At 44.8% G+C, this 19,533-nt stretch overlaps 1 protein-coding gene across 1 annotated transcript in view; it reads right to left on the bottom strand.

The window, feature by feature from the left end:
* abat (4-aminobutyrate aminotransferase) overlaps positions 1-19,533 on the bottom strand; it is a gene marked incomplete in the record, with an annotated part of 131,810 nt that overhangs the window by 37,654 nt on the left and 74,623 nt on the right. The window contains 5 exon segments of the mRNA XM_037688785.1: positions 11,066-11,233; positions 15,665-15,802; positions 15,871-16,019; positions 16,289-16,352; positions 16,427-16,489. Of these exon segments, the coding sequence (XP_037544713.1) occupies positions 11,066-11,233; positions 15,665-15,802; positions 15,871-16,019; positions 16,289-16,352; positions 16,427-16,489 (582 nt within the window).

Raw genomic sequence — 19,533 nt, forward strand, 5'->3', positions numbered from 1 at the left:
TATATATATATATATATATATAATCTGTGATGGACTTGTGACCCGTCCAGGTTTTACCCTGCCCCCGCACAGTGATTGCTGGACATGGGCACCAAGTGACCCCCATGACCCAAAATGGAAGAAGCGGGTAAAAGATAATGGATGAATGGATGGATGCATTTTATAATTTTAGTTTTTTTTTTTATCTTTACCTCTGTGGATCTATGTATTTTATCCTGTGTCCTTTGCTTGTTTGTTTTTGCTGTACAGTAGTCCCTCGATACTTTGCGGTTCGTTTTTCGCTGACTAGCTCTATCGCGGTTTTTCAAAATAAGATTGGACATGACACACAATTGGTTGATTGATGGATGAGCCACACAATCAGCATGGAATTTTTATTTTAAATGAATTATTTTAAATTAATTTAAATTACCTCTCCCTGGGCTGCGCCCTTACCATGGTGGAGGGGTTTGAGTGTCCCAGTGATCCTAGGAACTATGCTGTCAGGGACTTCATACCCCTAGTAGGGTCACCAAAGGCATAGGGGGTCCTAGGTGAGGGACAAGACAAAGTATAGCCCAAAGACCCCTATGATGATTAAAATTAAATGGTAAATGGACTGTCCTTATATAGCGCCTTTCTATCTTATCGAGATACTCAAAGCACTTTACACTACAATCTGTGCTCTCATTTACCCATTCATACAGCACTTTACTAGATCTCTACAAAGCTAATTGAACAAATCATTTTAAACAGACTAATCAGTGCTTTATCACATTCATACACCGATGGGACACACATCGGAGGCAACAAGGAGTTCCGTGTCTTGCCCAGGGACACGCATGTGACTGCTGGTGGATAAGAACCCCCAACTCTTGCATTGGAGGATGACTACTCTAACCACTCAGCCACAGCCGCCCCAAAATTAATGGAACCAATGTTCTCTCACCCAGACGTGGGTCACCGGGGCCCCCCTCTGGAGCCGGGTCTGGACGTGGGGCCCACTAGTGAGCATCTGGTGGCTGGGCTTTTACCCTTGGATCCCGGCCGGGCACAGCCTGAAGAGGAGAAGTGGCTCCCCCTTTCCATGGGCTCACCAGCTGTGGAAGGGGCCAAAAGGGTCATGTGCAATGTGGGATGGGTGGTGGCCGAGGGCGGGGACCCTGGAGGTCTGATCTTCAGCTACAAAAGCTGGCTATTGGGACGTGGAATGTCACCTCTCTGGTGGGGAAGGAGCCTGAGCTGGTGTGTGAGGTTGAGAGGTTCCGGCTAAAAATAGTTAGACTCACCTCGACGCATGGCTCTGGTTCTGGAACCAGTTTCCTTGAAAGGGGTTGAACACTCTTCCACTCTGGAGTTGCCCCTTGTGAGAGGCACCAAGCAGGAATGGGCATATTTGTTGCCCTCCATCTTGGTGCCTGCACGTTGGGGTTCACCCCGGTGAATGAGAGGGTAACCTCCTTCCGTCTACATGTGGAAAAACAGGTTCTGACTGTTGTTTGTATTTATGCGCCAATTAGTAGTTAAGATTACCCACCCCTTTTTAAGTGCTTGGAGGGGGTACTGGGGGCGCCTCATGGGGACTCCCTTGTTCTGCTGGGGGACTTCAACTCTCATGTGGGCAACGACAGTGGGACCTGGAGGGGTGTGGTTGGGCGGAACGGCCCTCCTGATATGGACCCGAGTAGTGTTTTGTTGTTGGACTTCTGTGCTCGTCATGGATTGTCCATAACAAACACCATGTTCAAGCATAAGGATGTCCATATGTGCTCTTGGCACCAGAACATCCTAGGCCACAGTTGTTGTCATTTCATCTGATCTGTGGCCGCATGTCTTGGAAACTCGGGTGAAGAGAGGGGTGGAGCTGTCCACTGACCACTACTTGGTGGTGAGTTGGCTCTGATGGTGGGGGAGGATGCCGGTCAGACCTAGCAGGCCAAAACATATTGTGAGGGTCTGCTGGGAACGTTTGGCAGAGTATCCCTTGAGACGGAGCTTTAACTCCCACCTGTAGGAGAACTTCAAACATGTTCTGGGGGAGGTGGGGGAAATTGAGTCAGAGTGGGCCATGTTCCATGCCTCTGTTGTCGAGGCAGCTTATCTGAGCTGTGGCTGCAAGGTTGTCTGTGCCTGTCACAGTGGCAACCCTCGAACCCGGTGGTGGACACCGGTGGTGAGGAATACTGTTAGGCTGAAGAAGGAGTCTTATCGGGCCTTTTTGGCCTGTGGAACCCCAGAAGTAGCTGATGGGTACTGGCATTCCAAGCGGCATGCGGCTTGGGTGGTCGCCGAGGCAAATACTCGGGCATGGGAGGAGTTTGGAGAGGCCATGGAGAATGACTTCCATACAACTTTAAGGTGATTCTGGTCCACACTGTTTATCGTGGAGGTAGTGTGCTGCTGACCTCAACTTGGGATGTCGTGGGTCGGTGGGCAGAGTACTTCAAAGATCTCCTCAATCCCACCAGCACATCTTCCACTGAGGAAGCGGAGCCTGGGGACTTTGAATCGGGCTAATCAATCTCTGGTGCTGAGGTCACTGAGGTGGTTAAAAAGCTCCTCAGTGGCAGGGCCCCAGGGGTGGATGAGATTCGTCTGGAGTTCCTTAAGGCTCTGGATATTGAGAGGTTGTGTTGGCTTACACGACTCTGCAATATTGCGTGGACATCGGGGACAGTTCCTCTGGATTGGCAGACTAGGGTGGTGGTCCCCCTATTCAAAACGGGGGATCGTAGCGTGTGTTCCAACTACAAGGGGATCATGCTCTTAAGCCTCCCTGGTAAGGTTTATTCAGAGGTTCTGGAGAGGAGGGTCCGTCGGATAATCAAACCTCAGATTCAGGAGGAGCAGCGTGGGTTTTTTTCCTGCTCGTGAAACACTGGATCGGCTCTACACCCTCAGCAGGGTCCTGGAGGGTGCATGGGAGTTTGCCCAACCACTCTACATGTGCTTTGTGGACTTGGAGAAGGCATTCGACCACGTCCCTCGGGGAACCCTGTGGGAGGTACTCCGGGAGTATGGGGTACCAGGCCCTTTGATACGGGCTGTTAGGTCCCTGTATGACCGGTGTCAGAGCTTGGTCTTCATTGCCGGCAGTAAGTTGGGCTCTTTTCCGGTGAGACTTGGACTCTGCCAAGGTTGCCCTTTGTCACCAATTCTGTTCATAACTTTTATGGACAGAATTCTAGGTGCAGCCAAGGTGTTGAGGGGATCTGTTTTGGTGACCTTAGTATCGCGCTTCTGCTTTTTATAGATGATGTGGTCCTATTGGCTTCATCAGGTCGTGACCTACAACTTTGACTGGAGAGGTTTGCAGTCACAGCCAGGATGAGGATCAATTCCTCCACATCCAAGGCCATGGTCTTGAGCCAGAAAAAGGTAGAGTGCCCTCCCCGGGTCAGGGAGGGGGTCCTGCTCCAACTGGAGGAGTTTAAGTATCTTGGGGTCTTGTTCAGGAATGAGGGAAAATGGAGCGGGATATCCCTTAGTGATAGGGTGAGAAGCTCGGTCATCCGGAGGGACTCAGAGTAGAGCCTCTGCTTCTCCACGTTGAGAGGCGGCAGTTGAGGTGGCTCGGGCATCTGGTTAGGATGCCTCCTGGATGCCTCCCTGGTGAGGTGTTCCGGACACGTCCCATCGGGAGAAGACCCAGAAGAAGACCCAGGACACGCTGGAGGGACTATGTTTCTCAGCTGGCCTGGAAACGCCTCGGGAGTCCCCCGGAGGAGCTGGCCCAAGTGGCTGGGGAGAGGGAAGTCTGGGCCTCCCTACTTAAGCTGCTACCCCCGCGATCGTACCCCGGATAAGCGGAGGAAAATGGATGAAATGGATATTTAAAATTATTTAGCACCTGGTGCACATTTGTGCAGCCCACACTGCAGGAGAAACCTCCTCCTGCTGCTCCTCTTCCCTCCTCTGTGATCTCTGTTCTGCTGTGAAGAAGTGGGTGTTGCCGAGAGCTCAGAGTGCAGCCCTGGCTGAGAGGAGGGTGAGAGCTGAAATCATGACATTCTGTTCTCTTTTAGAGCGTTTAGTTTAGAAACATTGTTTAGAATATTGCAAGAGTGTGGGAAGGGTTTAAAATGCATATATATATATATATATATATATATATATATATATATATATATACATACACTAAAATAAACTATTACTTACTAAGGTACTTGTAGTACTATTCATACTTTGCGGTTTTTCACTAATCGCGAGGCTTCAGGGTACGGATCCCCCGCGATAAACAAGGGACTACTGTACCGCACTTTGGTCAGCCTTACTGCTGTTTTTAAGTGCTTTATAAATAAAGTGATATGGTAAAACAATTTTTTCGGACGACATGAGAGGCAGAATGCTGCAGCCACATCCATCCGGGAAAGATCTAACATCTTTGGGGTAAGTTGACGTTCATCTCAATTTTTTTTTTACAGAGGTTCTCAAAGAATCATAGAGTGTGCTAATATAAAAATCAAAAGTATAGAGATAGAGGTAAAAAAAAAATAATAATAACTGAGAGGATCACATTGTTGAAAATGTGATAATTTAATTTAAAAAATAGATTTTTTATGGCTTTACCGTGTGGTCAATATTTCCCCTAAAGAACATTTGAGTGTAGTAATGTTACTGTGAGGTTACAGGAGCATTAGAAAAAAATCTGACGTAATAAAAAAAACAGGATTTTTAGGCTTTCTCAGAATCAATTCTATTTACTGACGGCATCAAAAAAAAAAAAAATAAGTGTGTGGCAGAATTGTTTCCCCATTGGACCTTCCAGAGGTTCATCATACATACAAATTATTTTCAGAACATTTCTTAGTTTATCCAAGAAAATCAGGCTAATATAGAAATAATCTGTAGCCGTTTCCCCTCATAAAAACACCTGAGTACAGGTATATTCAAGGTTCCTGTCTAGTTTTTATTTTAAAATCCTAAAATTAAATTAATTAAATATATTTGTGGACCTGAACCATCTGCAAATGTCCTGTGAACATACATGCTTTTATTATTGTACAATTTAACACTCTTGACAAGATCATCAGTTGTAAGAGTTTCATTCCATTCTGTCCAGTATCTAAAAAAGTTAAGTCTGGTCCTCTGGACTAGAGGATGACATTTTTTTCGGGAGTACCGCGGGTCACGTGATTCTGGCCGGATTCCGGCGGGACAGGAGTCAACCTCATTATAACTCACCTGACCGGGACGTGACCGGACTGAAGCTAACGGGAGCAGACAGGAGCAGGAACCGACCAATAATCAAAAATGAAAATGAAACAAAAACAAACAAAAAAAACCACGGGTGCAGCTATTTTGTAGTTTTCTTTCAGTAAGCTTTCACTTTAACACAAGTCAAAAGGACTACATTTCCCAGGAGTCAACTGTTCCAACCGTAGCTTTTCACCGAGAGGGTGGGAGGAGCAACAAAGCGGTACCGAGTAACTGAAAATAGTTTGCAACGCAAGGTAAGAAGTAACTGTCTGTCTATTAAACTCACAGAACAGGCAGGAAAGTGTCAAATAACCCTGAACTTCATGAGAGTTGTGTTGGTGCTGTGCTGCTTTAAACGTCTTAGCTGCAGTGAGGAGCTGCTTTGTTTACCGTCAGTAAATGAACAGACTCAAACAGCGCATTTTTCTCCACCTTGTCCCTTTTAATTAAAAAAATATGCTCTGCTTTGTTATGTGGGTTTTTAGGTTAAAATCTTCATTATCTGTCGCTGTTTGTAATGTAAAAAAAACCCAACAAACTCTTCCTGGTTAAAGTGCATGCATTCTCCGGTAAAAATATCCCTATTTTTATATTGTGACGTACTGCTGGATACTGGAATCGAGGGAAAATGTGAATAGCCATCACTTTATTGTGTAAATAGTTACTGTCGGCTGTAACCATGCCAGTACTGTAAGGATCGGTCTGTTTCATGGGTTTAGCCCCATCTTGTGTTGTGCTTTTTGTCTTATGTCCTTCTTCTCAGTTTCTGTTTTTCTATAGGGTTTGTGCTTTCTTAGTGTATGCTTCCATCTAGTGTTGTGTGTCTGTTCCTGCACTCCCTGGCTTCCTGGTTTGTCATATTCCATGATGTGGTTCAGCTGTGTGTCCTCACAGGTGTTTTGTCTCGTTAGTCACTGTATACAAGTCTGTGTCTCTGTGTTAGTCCTTCGTCCTGGCATTGCTTCCTGTCACCTTGGTCCTCTGCGTTTTCCACAAATTATGTAAGTTTGCTGCCCCGTCAGCTGTTGTTTTGTTACTATTAATAAATTGTTTTATTCAACTCCTGAGTCCTGGATTGTCTGCCTGCACCCCTGGGTTTACCACTCACCAACCATCATTATGATAGAATGCCAGGACCAAACATAAACCCAGCAGCCAGCCAGTTAATGGCAAATCTTTCAGATGAGGACTACCAGCTTTTGGAGAAGACTATCCAAAAATATGGGGACACTGTTGCTACCTCCAATGATCTGGAGGAAAGGTGGATGGTCACAGAGGATATGATTAATGAGTATTTTTGTCTCCCTGGACTGTGTGACTCTCCGGGCATGATGGAGTTTTTGGACAAACTACTGAGAGAGAGGAGCAGGCTGGAGTCCGGCCGCCTACAGTCAGCTGCTTGGTCCACTTACTGTTCCAGCCCTTCATGTGAGTCACCTGGAGGATCTGTGCCTCTCCATGCCTTTGTTCAAGAAGAGCCCATCATCAAGTAGAACGGGTTCCAGACCAAACCTGTTCAGAGGCAGCAAAGTTGTAGCCCTGAGCTGGAGATCCTTCCATCGCCCCTCCTAGTGGAAGAAGAAGAAAGGAGGGAACAACTCGGGGAGAGTCACCTCACACAGACACCCAGGTCCCTGTTCCAGACGTCTGAGGGTGACATTGAACCCAAAGAGGAGCTTGGGCTCGCTTCTGATCCTTGTTCACACCCCCGCTGGCGTAGAGGTCGAGGGCAGAAAAGGATCAGAACGGCTGAAATCCAGTTCCTTCCACCATCCGAGTCCCCACAAAATCAGTCTGAGGAGCTGGGGAGAATTTCTAAGGTGGGACTTTACCTGAACCCCTGCTTGCCTACAGAGAGCCCCGAGCCTGCACACATGTCTCCAGTGTCTCCAGCGTCTTCAGTGGCCTTGATGTCCACAGAGGTTCCCAGGTCTGCCGACGCCTCGACGTCCAGAGAGGTTCCCAGGTCCGCCGATGCATCGACATCCACAGAGGGTCCCAGGTCAGCCGACGCCTTGACATCCACAGAGGGTCCCAGGTCCGCAGACACCTCGATGTCTCCAGAGGTCTCTACGTCTCCAGAGTTTTCTACATCTCCAGTTTTCTACGTCTCCAGAGTTTTCTACGTCTCCAGAGGTCTCTACGTCTCCAGAGGTCTCTACGTCTCCTGTGGTCCCAGAGGTCTTTACGCCTCCTGCGGTCGCAGAGGTCTTTACGCCTCCTGCGGTCTCAGAGGTCTCTATGCCTCCTGCGGTCCCAGAGGTCTCTACACCTCCTGCGGTCCCAGAGGTCTCTACGCCTCCTACGGTCCCAGAGGTCTCTACGCCTCCTGCGGTCCCAGTGGTCTCTATGCCTCCTGTGGCCACAGTGGTCTCTACGCCTCCTGCGGCCCCAGTGGTCTCTACGCCTCCTGCGGCCCCAGTGGTCTCTACGCCTCCTGCGGCCCCAGTGGTCCCTTCATCTCCTGCGGCCCCAGTGGTCCCTTCATCTCCTGCGGCCCCAGTGGTCTCTTTGTCTTCTGCGGCACCAGTGGTCTCTTTGTCTCCTGCGGCCCCAGTGGTCTCTTTGTCTTCTGCGGCACCAGTGGTCTCTTTGTCTCCTGCAGCACCAGTGGTCTCTTCACCTCGCCTTGGTTCATCATCTTGTCCAGGTGCATCGCCTTGGCCCTTCGCATCACCTCATCCAGGCACCTCGCTATGGCCCTTCGCATCGCCTTGGCCCCTCGCCTCGTCCAGGCACCTCGCCATGGCCCTTCGCATCGCCTTGGCCCCTCGCCTCGTCTTGTCCAGGCCCCTCGCCATGGCCCCTCGCCTCGCCATGGTCCCACGCCTCGCCATGGCCCCCACGCCTCACCTTGGCCCCCCGCCTCGCCTTGGCCCCACGCTTCGCTTTGGCCCCACGCCTCGCCTGGGCCCTTTGCCTCCCCATGGCCCTTCGTTTGAACTGCTCCAGCAAGATGGATGGTCTTCCAGTCGGGTGCCTGGAGTTTTTGTGCATTTTCTTTTGTGTGTACCTAGTCCCCCTCTTGTGTTCCCTTGTGCCCTCCATCCTGTTTCCCCCCTCCTCCCACCCAAGTTTTTGGGGAGTAGATTTCTGGAGGATGTCTGGAGATGTCCTTTAAGAGGGAGGTGCTGTAAGGATTGGTCTGTTTCATGGGTTTAGCCCCATTTGTGTTGTGTTTTTTGTCTTATGTCCTTCTTCTCAGTTTCTGTTTTTCTATAGGATTTGTGTTTTCTTGGTGTATGCTTCCATCTAGTGTTGTGTGTCTGTTCCTGCACTCCCTGGCTTCCTGGTTTGTCATATTCCCTGATGTGGTTCAGCTGTGTGTCCTCACAGATGTTTTGTCTCGTTTGTCACTGTATATAAGTCTGTGTCTTTGTGTTAGTCCTTTGTCCTGGCATTGCTTCCTGTCACCTTGGTCCTCTGAGTTTCCCACAAATTATGTAAGTTTGCTGCCCCGTCAGCTGTTGTTTTGTTACTATTAATAAATTATTTTATTCATCTCCTGAGTCCTGGATTGTCTGCCTGCACCCCTGGGTTTACCCCTCTCCAACCATCATTACGATAAGTACAACAACAAACTCGTTAGTGAAAGCATTCTCCGGTAAAAATATCCCAGTTTTTATATGAAAGGCTGGTTGCATATATATTATAATAACTGTTATTGTAAGGGGGATATATTGGTGCGAGGTCTGTGGGTTCCCCCCATAACTTTTTGAATAAAGTAGCTGCTATTTTCTGCATTCTGGTGTATTTTAACAGGTTTTAAAACATCAATGTTTACCTATATAAGTAAATACTTTATTCAATAACTGTTTCATAAAGCATGGCACAAGAAGTAGCACTAAGATTTTTATTTGTCTTTAATTTAATTTAATTTGTCTACCTAACACAGGAAGCTGTTAGCTCTGGAAGCAAACTGTTAAACAGCTTTGGACACAAAGACCCTTGTCACACACTTCAAAAGAGCAGGTAAGATACATAACATCTTATAATCTCTGCCTGGTGAGGCTGATTAAATAAATATAAAATATGATAAGTGAAATAAAGAAAAATTGAGCTTCTGTAATTTATAATTGCAAATGTAACTTTTTTTTTTTACTTAGTTTCTAATTGTAAATCTCTTGTTTTTGATAAAATATTTTTTCCAAAAGAAAGACCAACAGATTGTAATTTGTAGTCACTGTGACACTATTTTGACTCGTGCACGTCTTCTTTCACTTTTAGGTTCCACAAGGCTCTGGACTGGTCCAGCTGTGGAGAGATGAGGTGGAACACCAGACCTGCAATGGTCCAGTCTGTAAATGATGCTTTGAAGTCTGGGAAGATGCACGACATCATGCTTCACCCAAACGAGCTCGTTACCTCGACCACATACACAGAACTTCTGGAGGACGTCGTCCAGTGTATAATAACGCCTTTAAACATTTTTATTTGTTGAGTTCTCTGCTCGGTACATTATTTTTCTTTTTTTTTTTGTTTAAACAATTTAAAACATGACAGTAATGTCACAGTTTAAAGGAAACAACTGCTCAATAAATTAATAAAATGCAACTTGTTATGTTTGGGTTCTTTCATCTAAGGTAGACATGGTGTGACCCATGGACTGGTTTGATTTTTTGTTTTTACTGGAACTGACCTTCAAAAGAGCCAGAAACAGACTCAGCAGCTGATCCTCTGTAGAAACATTATATGGACTACAGGCCATGGATTATTGTTTTATGACATTTAGTGAAGGTTTTTGTTTGAATTAAGACAATAAATGTCTCTATTTCACCACAGATGAACTGTTCCTGTTGACATATCTTTTGAAATAAAACTGCATAACACAAAGTAATTTAAACAGGAATGGGTAGAAGATCAAATCAAATTCAATGTATTTCCTAAAAATTAAATGGAAAAACAGGAGCAGGAGTGAAAATCCACTCTTGTGTCATCCTCTACTCTGGACATTCAAAAAAAACAAGGCAAAACAACAACAAACAAAAAAAATGTAGAAACGTTTTGTCTTTCATCCGAGAGACTTCCTCAGTCTGAGGTGCTGTTTTCAGCTCAGTCTCTTAAATAGCACCTTCTCAGAGTGGATCAACCAGTTTGCTGCTGACAACCAAAACCGGCTGATCATATGCTCAAGAAGGACCATCAGCCTAACAATGGATCATTAGCACCTGATGGCTGTTTACTGTTCACAGAGGGCTGAGTGATACTAGCAATCACAGCATTGTAAGAGGGGGACAGTTGAACCTGGAGGCTCCGCCCCTGTTTAATGATGGAAGATCTTTGAGAGCAACATCATCAGGCCAGGACTCTGAGGTCTACACTCATCTCCAGGCCAGCGGTCACTCTTTCAGGGATGAAGATGTTCACATCCTGGACAGAGAGGAACGATGGTTTGAGAGAGGAGTAAAGGAGGCCATCTTTGTGAAAAGAAATCGTCCATCATTAAACAGGGGCGGAGCCTCCGGGTTCAACTGTCCCCCTCTTACAATGCTGTGATTGCTAGTATCACTCAGCCCTCTGTGAGTAGTAAACAGCCATCAGGTGCTAATGATCCATTGTTAGGCTGATGGTCCTTCTTGAGCATGTGATCAGCTGGTTTTGGTTGTCAGCAGCAAACTGGTTGATCCACTCTGAGAAGGTGCTATTTAAGAGACTGAGCTGAAAACAGCACCTCAGACTGAGGAAGTCTCTCGGATGAGAGACGAAACGTTTCTACATTTTTTTGTTGATTTGCTTTGTTTTGTTTTTTTTTGAATGTCCAGAGGACCAGATTTAACTTTTTTAGATTTTTCTACCTGGATTATTGAGCATGCATCAGGATATTCTGTCCAGTAGTTCAGGAGATATTTTGCTAACAAGCAGACATATACACAGCATGGACACAAACCTTATCAGCCTGCAGCTCATCCCTGTAGAAGTAGCCTCCAGTCAGAAGCTTTTTGCTGAACGATACAATATCAGCGGGGTCATCCATGGCCCAGTGCTCGTGGGCCCAGAACTTCCCGGTGCACCCTCCACCAGTCTGAACTTCATCCACGTGAAACGCAGCGCCATGCTGGGAGACAAAGGTTAACACATTCACTACAGACTCATGTTCAGGCTGCTGTTTAACATACCGTATTATTTTGAGTTATTAGTGTTTAGCGTACAATACACACTTTTTGCCCCACTCCCCTCAGGAAGGAGGTTGAGGAGCATTAAGTGTAGAACCACTAGACTGAGGAACAGCTTCTACCCTGAGGCTGTTAGACTCATGAATCTGTAACCAGGATAATCACTGTGAAAAACCATATCATGTTGCTGCTGATCTGTTTCATGTTGCTGCTGATCTGTTTCGTGTTGCTGCTGTATTTTCTGTTTCGTGTTGCTGCTGATCTGTTTCGTGTTGCTGCTGATCTGTTTCATGATGCTGCTGATCTGTTTCATGTTGATGTGTTCATGCGTGCTCATCTGCTCACACAGCCTCATGTTTGTGCTGCTGTCCGGCGTATTGTTTTTGTACTATTAGTGCTTAGTGTATTTTTAGTTGTTCTTTTTAAAATAATAAAAATACCTTATTTATAAAGCCCTTTAAAACAACCACAGCTGCAACAAAGTGCTGTACATATAAAATCAAGAAAATGTCTACACATAAAAATAAAAGTTGTTAAAACATTAAGATCAATAAAAACAATAAAAACTGTGCAGAGCAAATTCCGTCTGTGCTAAAAGCCAGGGAGTAAAAGAAGAGTTTTAAAAATGGACAGTGAAGGCACTGTCTGATGGGAAGAGGGAGAGTGTTCTGTTATGTGGTTGTAAATGTTGTGCTTTCAGAAACACATTTCATCCATGTAGGACAAAAAAAGGGAAAGACTGTCCTCATGTGTTTGTTTTGGGTGTTGCAACTTGACAACCGGTTTTTTTTATTTGAACCAAAACTTTGTTGAAAAGTGGTGGCAGTTAGACAAGACGGCCATTGTAACAAGTGACGTCGTCAACCATTTCACTGTCTTGTTGAAGGAAGATTACTGCATGTATCTTTCGTTTGGGGTTGTATTGCCGGCATGTACATTAGTTTTGTAACTTTGTTTTTGTGCTAAATATAGCCCACTAATGCATTGACTGTGAAATGGGTTTTTCTTTGTTATGCAAATTACCCGTGATTTGCGCAGTTATCCAAAATGGCGTTGGTAATGTAGGTTCATTCATATAGAAATATTTAGGATGTTATTCAGCAGAAATCCCGTATAAAAATGCATTTTAGGCTGCACATATGTGCATTTTGGTTGTGTTGTTTGTTCTTGCTTTCAGTTTCACTATAAAAGTGCATTTTATGCTGTAAATATTCACATTTTAACTGTACTGTTTGTCCTTTTTTTAGTTTCAACCCGTTCATATCTTAGATCTTAAAACTGGTTTTCTTTTACATTTTATACTTTTATTTGATGTAACTGGGACCCTGTGTACACAATTTTGTTCCACCTCATGTGCCACATGTGGTGCATATGACAAATAAAGAAACTTGAATCCTTGAATAAACCAGCCACTGGAGAGCACAAGCCATTGTATTTCTTGTACTGGTCCCAAGTCTGCGTAAATGGTGAGGGTTGTGTCAGGAAAGGCATTTGACGTAAAACACTTTTGCCAAAACTATAATGCGAGTTCATTAAAGCGAAACCATACTGGATCGGTCGAGGCCCGGGTTAACAACGACCACCACTGTTGCTGTTGACAAACAGGATGCCTGTGCAAATTGTGCTACTGTTAGTTGTAGACCACAATGAGGAAAGCATGTCAGGAAACAGAGGGAGAAGAAGAAAGTCAAGAATGTAGGACTGAGGGTTCAAGAATTTAGGACTGAGGGCTGCAACTCTAAGAGACACTTTACATAATCTTATTATTAAGTTCTCCCCCCGGTCTTTGGTTCCACAGTGGTACCAACTCACCAGCAATGACTGGTATCAAGAATTATGGAGGAATTATGCGACGCGGCCGGGATGAAGATCAGTCCCTCCAAATCCGAGGCCATGGTCTTGAGCCGGAAAAGGGTAGAGTGCCCTCTCTGGGTCAGGGAGGAGGTCCTACCCCAAGTGGAGGAGTTCAAGTATCTTGGGGTCTTGTTCACGAATGAGGGAAAAATGGAGCGTGAGATCGATAGGCGGATAGGTGCAGCATCTGCAGTGAAGCAGGCGCTGTACAGGTCTGTCGTGGTGAAGAGAGAGCTGAGTCAAAAGGCGAAGCTCTCAATTTACCGGTTGATCTACGTTCCCACCCTCATCTATGGTCACGAGCTTTGGGTTGTGACCGAAAGAATGAGATCTGGGATACATGCGGCCGAAATGAGTTTTCTCCGCAGGGTGTCTGGGCTCTCCCTTAGAGACAGGGTGAGAAGCTCGATCATCCGGGAGGGACTCAGAGTAGAGACGCTGCTTCTCCACGTCGAGAGGAGCCAGTTGAGGTCTGTTTAGGATGCCTCCTGGACGCCTCCCTGGTGAGGTGTTCCGGACACGTCCCACTGGAAGGAGGCCCAGAGGAAGACCCAGGACACGCTGGAGGGACTATGTTTCTCAGCTGGCCTGGGAACACCTCGGGATTCCTCCAGAAGAGCTGGCCCAAGTGGCTGGGGAGAGGGAAGTCTGGGCCTCCCTACTTAAGCTGCTACCCTGCGACCCGACCCCGGATAAGCAGAAGAAAATGGATGGATGGATGGAAGAATTATGGAGTAAGTTTTATTGAAATATTCGATTTTATTTTTATATATTGCTGATTGTTTTTCCATTGATATCTGTTGTGAGAGAAGGTCTAGCCAATGACATATTTTAGTTTGAAATTGGTGAATTTTGCTGAAAAGCAACAAGTTTGCAGGTATGTGCATCATGAAAGACCCCACTCATCCAGCACACACTTTTTGTCCCGCTCCCCTCAGGAAGGAGGTTGAGGAGCATTAAGTGTAGAACCACTAGACTGAGGAACAGCTTCTACCCTGAGGCTGTTAGACTCATGAATCTCTAACCAGAATAATCACTGTGAAAAATCACATCATGTTGCTGAAAGGAGTTTTTCCTTTCCACTGTTGCCACTGTGCTTGCTCAGGGTGGGAGACCGCATCAAAGTCAAGATTCGAGTCTGCTGCTTCCTTAGATAGAGAACTTTACTAATTGGATTTTCTGTGTATGTGAATGTTCCTGTAAAGTGCCTGGAGACAACTTTGTTGTGATATGGCGCTATAGAAATAAACTGAATTGAATTGAATTTGTTTCATGTTGATTTGTTCATTTGTACTCAACTGCTGGCACAGACTCATGTTCGTGCTGCTGTTCTTCAGCGTATTGTTTAATGCCATTAGTGCTTAGTGTATTTTTAGTTGATGTTTTTCTCAATTCATGTCTTAGATCTTATTAGTTTTTCTTTTACATTTTATACTTTTGTTGGATGTAACTGGGACCCTGTGTACACAATGTCGTTCCACCACATGTACCACATGTGGTGCGTATGACAAATTAAGAAACTTTGACTTTGATATCTGTGCTGCTGATTATCCATGCTGCTGATTATCCATGCTGCTGATTATCCATGTTGCTGATTATCCATGCTGCTGATTATCTTGTGCTGCTTTATTCATTCATACCCATCTGCTCACTACAGACTCATGTTCGGGCTGCTGTTTAATATACTGTATTATTTTACATTATTAGTGTTTAGCATGTATCTTAGATCTTTTAGTATATTGTTTAGCATTTAGTTTGCATTTATTTAAATCCTTATATACTGTCTCTTTTATACTTTATATCTTTGCTAGTTTAGGATGTAACTGGGACCTTGAGTACACAATTTCTTTCCACCTCATGTACCATGTGATGTAAATAACAATGAACTTGAACTTGAACATGCAGCCTCCACACTTCCTGTACATGTTTCCTGTTGCTTATCAATCCAAGCTGCTCAGTTAAACCTTCTCAGATGGACTGTCCTCACCAAGTGAAGCCCACCTAACCAGGCCTCACAGGAAGGCCAGTGTTCCCTCAGTGAGGACTGAACTAGACAAAAGAACCTTCTCCTACTCCGCTCCTGTTTCCTGGAATATCTTGTAAAAAGATTTGAAGCTCTCGACCTTTGACCTCTCTAAGTGGCTTTAAGAATCTGTTGGACTCCTGGCAGGGACCAATGCAGACATGTTCCTGTTTTTAGTTTTCTACATTTGTCTTAGAATCTAGCTGGTTTTTTGTTTTGTTACCTTTTCCTTTTAGCCATCCTATTTGTAAAAAAAAAAAAACCTGTAGTATGCTTTTTTATAACTGTTTATTGTTGTTGCTGTTGTCCATTGTTGTCATCTTTCTTTGTTGAAATCAGGTCTCTCTTGTAAATGAGTCCTCGAGGCTCAATGGGATCTACCTGTCTAAATAAAGGTTGATTGAATGTCACAGGTGTTTAGCACCAATCAGCTGGCTGGATTTTTGTTGCTCCACAGCAACGATCAGATGGTCCCTGCGGGCCCAGGTTACAGTACCTTGCGAGCGATGTTGCGGAGTTCCCTGAAGAAGTTTGGGGAGGCGTGGTTGTCTCCTCCTTCAGCCTGGATGGGTTCTATAACAACTCCTGCTACAGGTTTCCCCTTCTGCCTCCACTTCACTATCAGGTCCTCCACCTGGACACAGGACATTTGAGACACAGACGTCCTCCAGTCCCCTGCTTGAACACACAGCCAAAACCTACCTCCTCCAGGCAGCGTGCCTCCTCCTGAGCGTTCTCCCTGCTGAACTCCTCCAGGGGGTACTGCAGTCGGGGGAATGGGGCGATGGGCCAATCAAATGACGGCACGTCTAGTTTGTGGATGACTTTAGAGTGTGTTGTTGCCAAGCAACCTTGATGTGGTCAAACACATGATCAGAATCACGGTTCCTGTAATACTCACTTTTGATCCGACAGATTTTACGATGCCACAAGAATCAGCTGATGATGACATGACATCATGATTCTCACACAGAAGACATTTGACACAAGGATTTGGCCAGTGTTAACACTTGCAACAAGTCTGGAGATAATGGCCCCACTAACAGCCCCCATTCAACCAGACTGACACTGAGAGGATTTACAGAGAACAACAGAATCCCTTCATCTAGGTGAAACATACCCATTGTTCTTCCATGAAAACCTCCCATAAAAGACAAAATGCTGAGATCTGGACAACCTGGAGCCTAACAGAGAGGACAGGAAGTTTAGATCGGTCACGGTGGATCAGACTGGAGGACTGTGATGATTCAGGTCTCACCTGGTTTATCATGCAGGTGCGCAGGTCTGCTTCAGAAGGTGTGCTGTAGCCTCGCTCCTTGTTCTACAACACAAACACATTGATCTGACATCTATGGTGCTTTTTAAAAGTTTTCTCTGTTTTCATGTCTAAGAAAAGTGAAAGACTAAGGAGCTTATTTATAAATGTTATCTGAATTACCAAGAAGTTCATGATGAGAATTACTGTAATAACATTATATCCATGTTGGACAACACGTCAAGATAATGTTATCTAGCTTGGTATGTGAAGCTTCAAAGTATTAGCTGTGAAGGACTCTTAGCTATTGCCAAGTGAAAGTTTAGCTCAATCTCTGTAAAACTGAATGAGGTAAAGTCCTTTATGTGTCAGTTAACAGCGATTGGCTGTGGCAGCCATCTTGAATGGCTGTCAGTTGGCGATGTACATCCAAGTTGTTTATTTGTCATATGCAAGTTTAACACAAGGTTAACACAAGGTTAACACAAGGTTAACACAAGGTTAACACAAGGTTAACACAAGGTTAACACAAGGTTAACACAAGGTTAACACAAGGTTAACAATACAATGAAATGCTCAGGATGAGAAGAACCAATTTGACTCGCTAAAAAAACAAAGAACAAACAAAGAATAAATACTAAAGCATGCAATAAGGGTACAAAAATAAAGTATCAAAAAGTGAAAAAGTAATTATAATATTTACAACGTCCTAAATAGAAAATAGTAATCAATAACTTGATGGAATTTTAACAGTACAAGCAGGATGAATTAGTATGAATAAGTATTTCAAGGGCAGCACGGCGGCACAACTGGTAGAGCTGCTGCCTCTCAGCGAGCAGGTCTCCGGTTCAAACCCCGGTCCAGGGGCCTTTCTGGGTGGAGTTTGCATGTTCTCTCCGTGCTGCGTGGGTTTTCTCCGGGTACTCCGGTTTCCTCCCACAGACCAAAAACATGCATGTTAGACTGATGGTAACTCTAAATTGTCCCTAGGTGTGAGTGAGAGAGTGAATGGTTGTTTGTCTCATTTGTCTCTATGTGTCCCTGTGATGGACTGGAGACCCGTCCAGGGTGTCCCCCGCCCCTCACACAGTGATTGTTGGACATGGGCACCAGCGACCCCCCATGACCCAAAAATGGAAAAAGCGGGTAAAGAAAATAGATGGATGGATGAAGTATTTCAAGGTAGTAATATAAGTTTAAATTCACATGAGGTATACTGCACATAACTAACATAAACTACACAGGTTGTGTGACAGATTATTGCACAGGTAGTGAGTAACATTGAGATGAATTATGATGGTAAGGTACATACATGATACAGCCACATAATGCATTAGCAATAAAAATATTAGGTATCACAAGCTAATATTAGTCATATTAGTTGTCACAGCTGTGGCTTGGTGCAAAGTTATTGCCAGTTGTTCAGTGTTATTAATCAAGAGTTCAGTAATCTGACAGCTTATGGATAATAACTGTCTTTGAGTCATTTGTACGTGATGGCAGACTCTTGTATCATCTGCCTGAAGGTACTAGATGGAATAGTCCTTGTGCTGGGTGGGTGTGGTCTTTAATGATGCTGTATGCTTTACGCAGACATCGGCTGTGGTAGATGTCCTGGATGGTGTGGAGACTGCTACCAGTGATGTCCTCTGCTGTTTGCACCACCCTCTGTAGAACTTTCCAGCTCTAACTGATACAGTTCCTGTACCACCCTGTGATGCAGCCTGCCAGCAGGCTCTCAGTGGTGCAAATATAAAAGTTGGTGAGGATGCTGGTGTTTGTACCAAACTACTTTAGTCTTCATAGGAAGTAGAGTCTTTGTTGGGCTTTTTTGACCACAGTGTTTGTGTAAAGTCCAGGACAGAGCCTCAGTAACGTGAATGCAGAGGAACTTGAAGCTGCTGAACTGCTTCACCTCAGTGTTGTTTATGTAGATGGTGGAGTGCTGACCTCCACCCTGTTTCCTGAAGTCCACTATCATCTCCTTTGTTTTGCTGACATTTAGAGAGAGGTTATTTTCCTGACACCAACTGGTCAGTGATTTCACTTCATCTCTGTAGGCACACTCATCGTTGTTGGTGATGAGGCCCAAGATTCTTGTTACTTTTCTTTTTTTTTGCCATCCTATTTGTAAAAAAATAACAATTTGTATGACTTTTTATAACTGTTTATTGTTGTCGCTGTTGTCCATTGTTGTCATCATTCTTTGTTGAAATCAGGTCTTTTGTAAATGAGTCCTCGAGGCTCAATGGGATTAACCTGTCTAAATAAAGGCTGAACGAATGAAAAAAAAAAAAGATGGTGGTGTCATCAGCATACTTGAGGACGACGTTAGAGCTGTGCTTGGGGGTACAGTCATATGTAAATAGTGAGTGGACTGAGGACACAACCTTGAGGTGTACTGGTGCTGAGGACTAGTGTTGAAGAGAGGTGACTGCTGATTTTCACTGCCTGTGGTCTGTTAGTGAGGAAGTCCAGTATCCAGCAGCAGATGGACTTCTCCAGGTCCAGAGCTTGGAAACCAGTTTGGAGGGGATTATGGTGTTGAATGCTGAGCTGTAGTCAATGAAGAACATTCTCACATAGGTGTTTTCCTTCTCCAGATGGCTGAGATGGTGTGAATTGCTAAAGCAACGGCATCATCTGTAGACCCGTTTGCTCTGTATGTGAACTGTACGGGGTCCAGGGTGTCAGGGAGGGAGACACAGATGTGAGTTTTGATCATTTGCTCAAAGCACTTCATGATGACAGATGTGAGTGCTATGGGCCTAAAGCCATTAAGGCAGGATGCTGCAGAGGTCTTTGGGATGAGGACAACAGTCGAGGTCTTGAAGATGGTGGGCACAATGCACCGACTCAGAGACGGGTTAAAGATGTTTGTAAACACCTTGGTGAGTTGGTCAGCATACACTCTCAGCACCCATCCAGGGATACCATCCATCCATTGATTACTTTTTAAATTTGATATTTATCTCAGAGCTCTTACGTTTGAGTCTAGACCAACGTTGGACTAAACACAAGCTAAAAGTGAAAGTTGTATGAATGTATACTTCTGTGGCTTCATAGTAGCATTTATTCACTGTTTGTTTAATAAGAAATCAAACATTTTA

Source organism: Nematolebias whitei, chromosome 15, assembly GCF_014905685.2.
Source record: "Nematolebias whitei isolate Nwh7 chromosome 15, NemWhi1, whole genome shotgun sequence".
Taxonomy (NCBI): domain Eukaryota; kingdom Metazoa; phylum Chordata; class Actinopteri; order Cyprinodontiformes; family Rivulidae; genus Nematolebias; species Nematolebias whitei.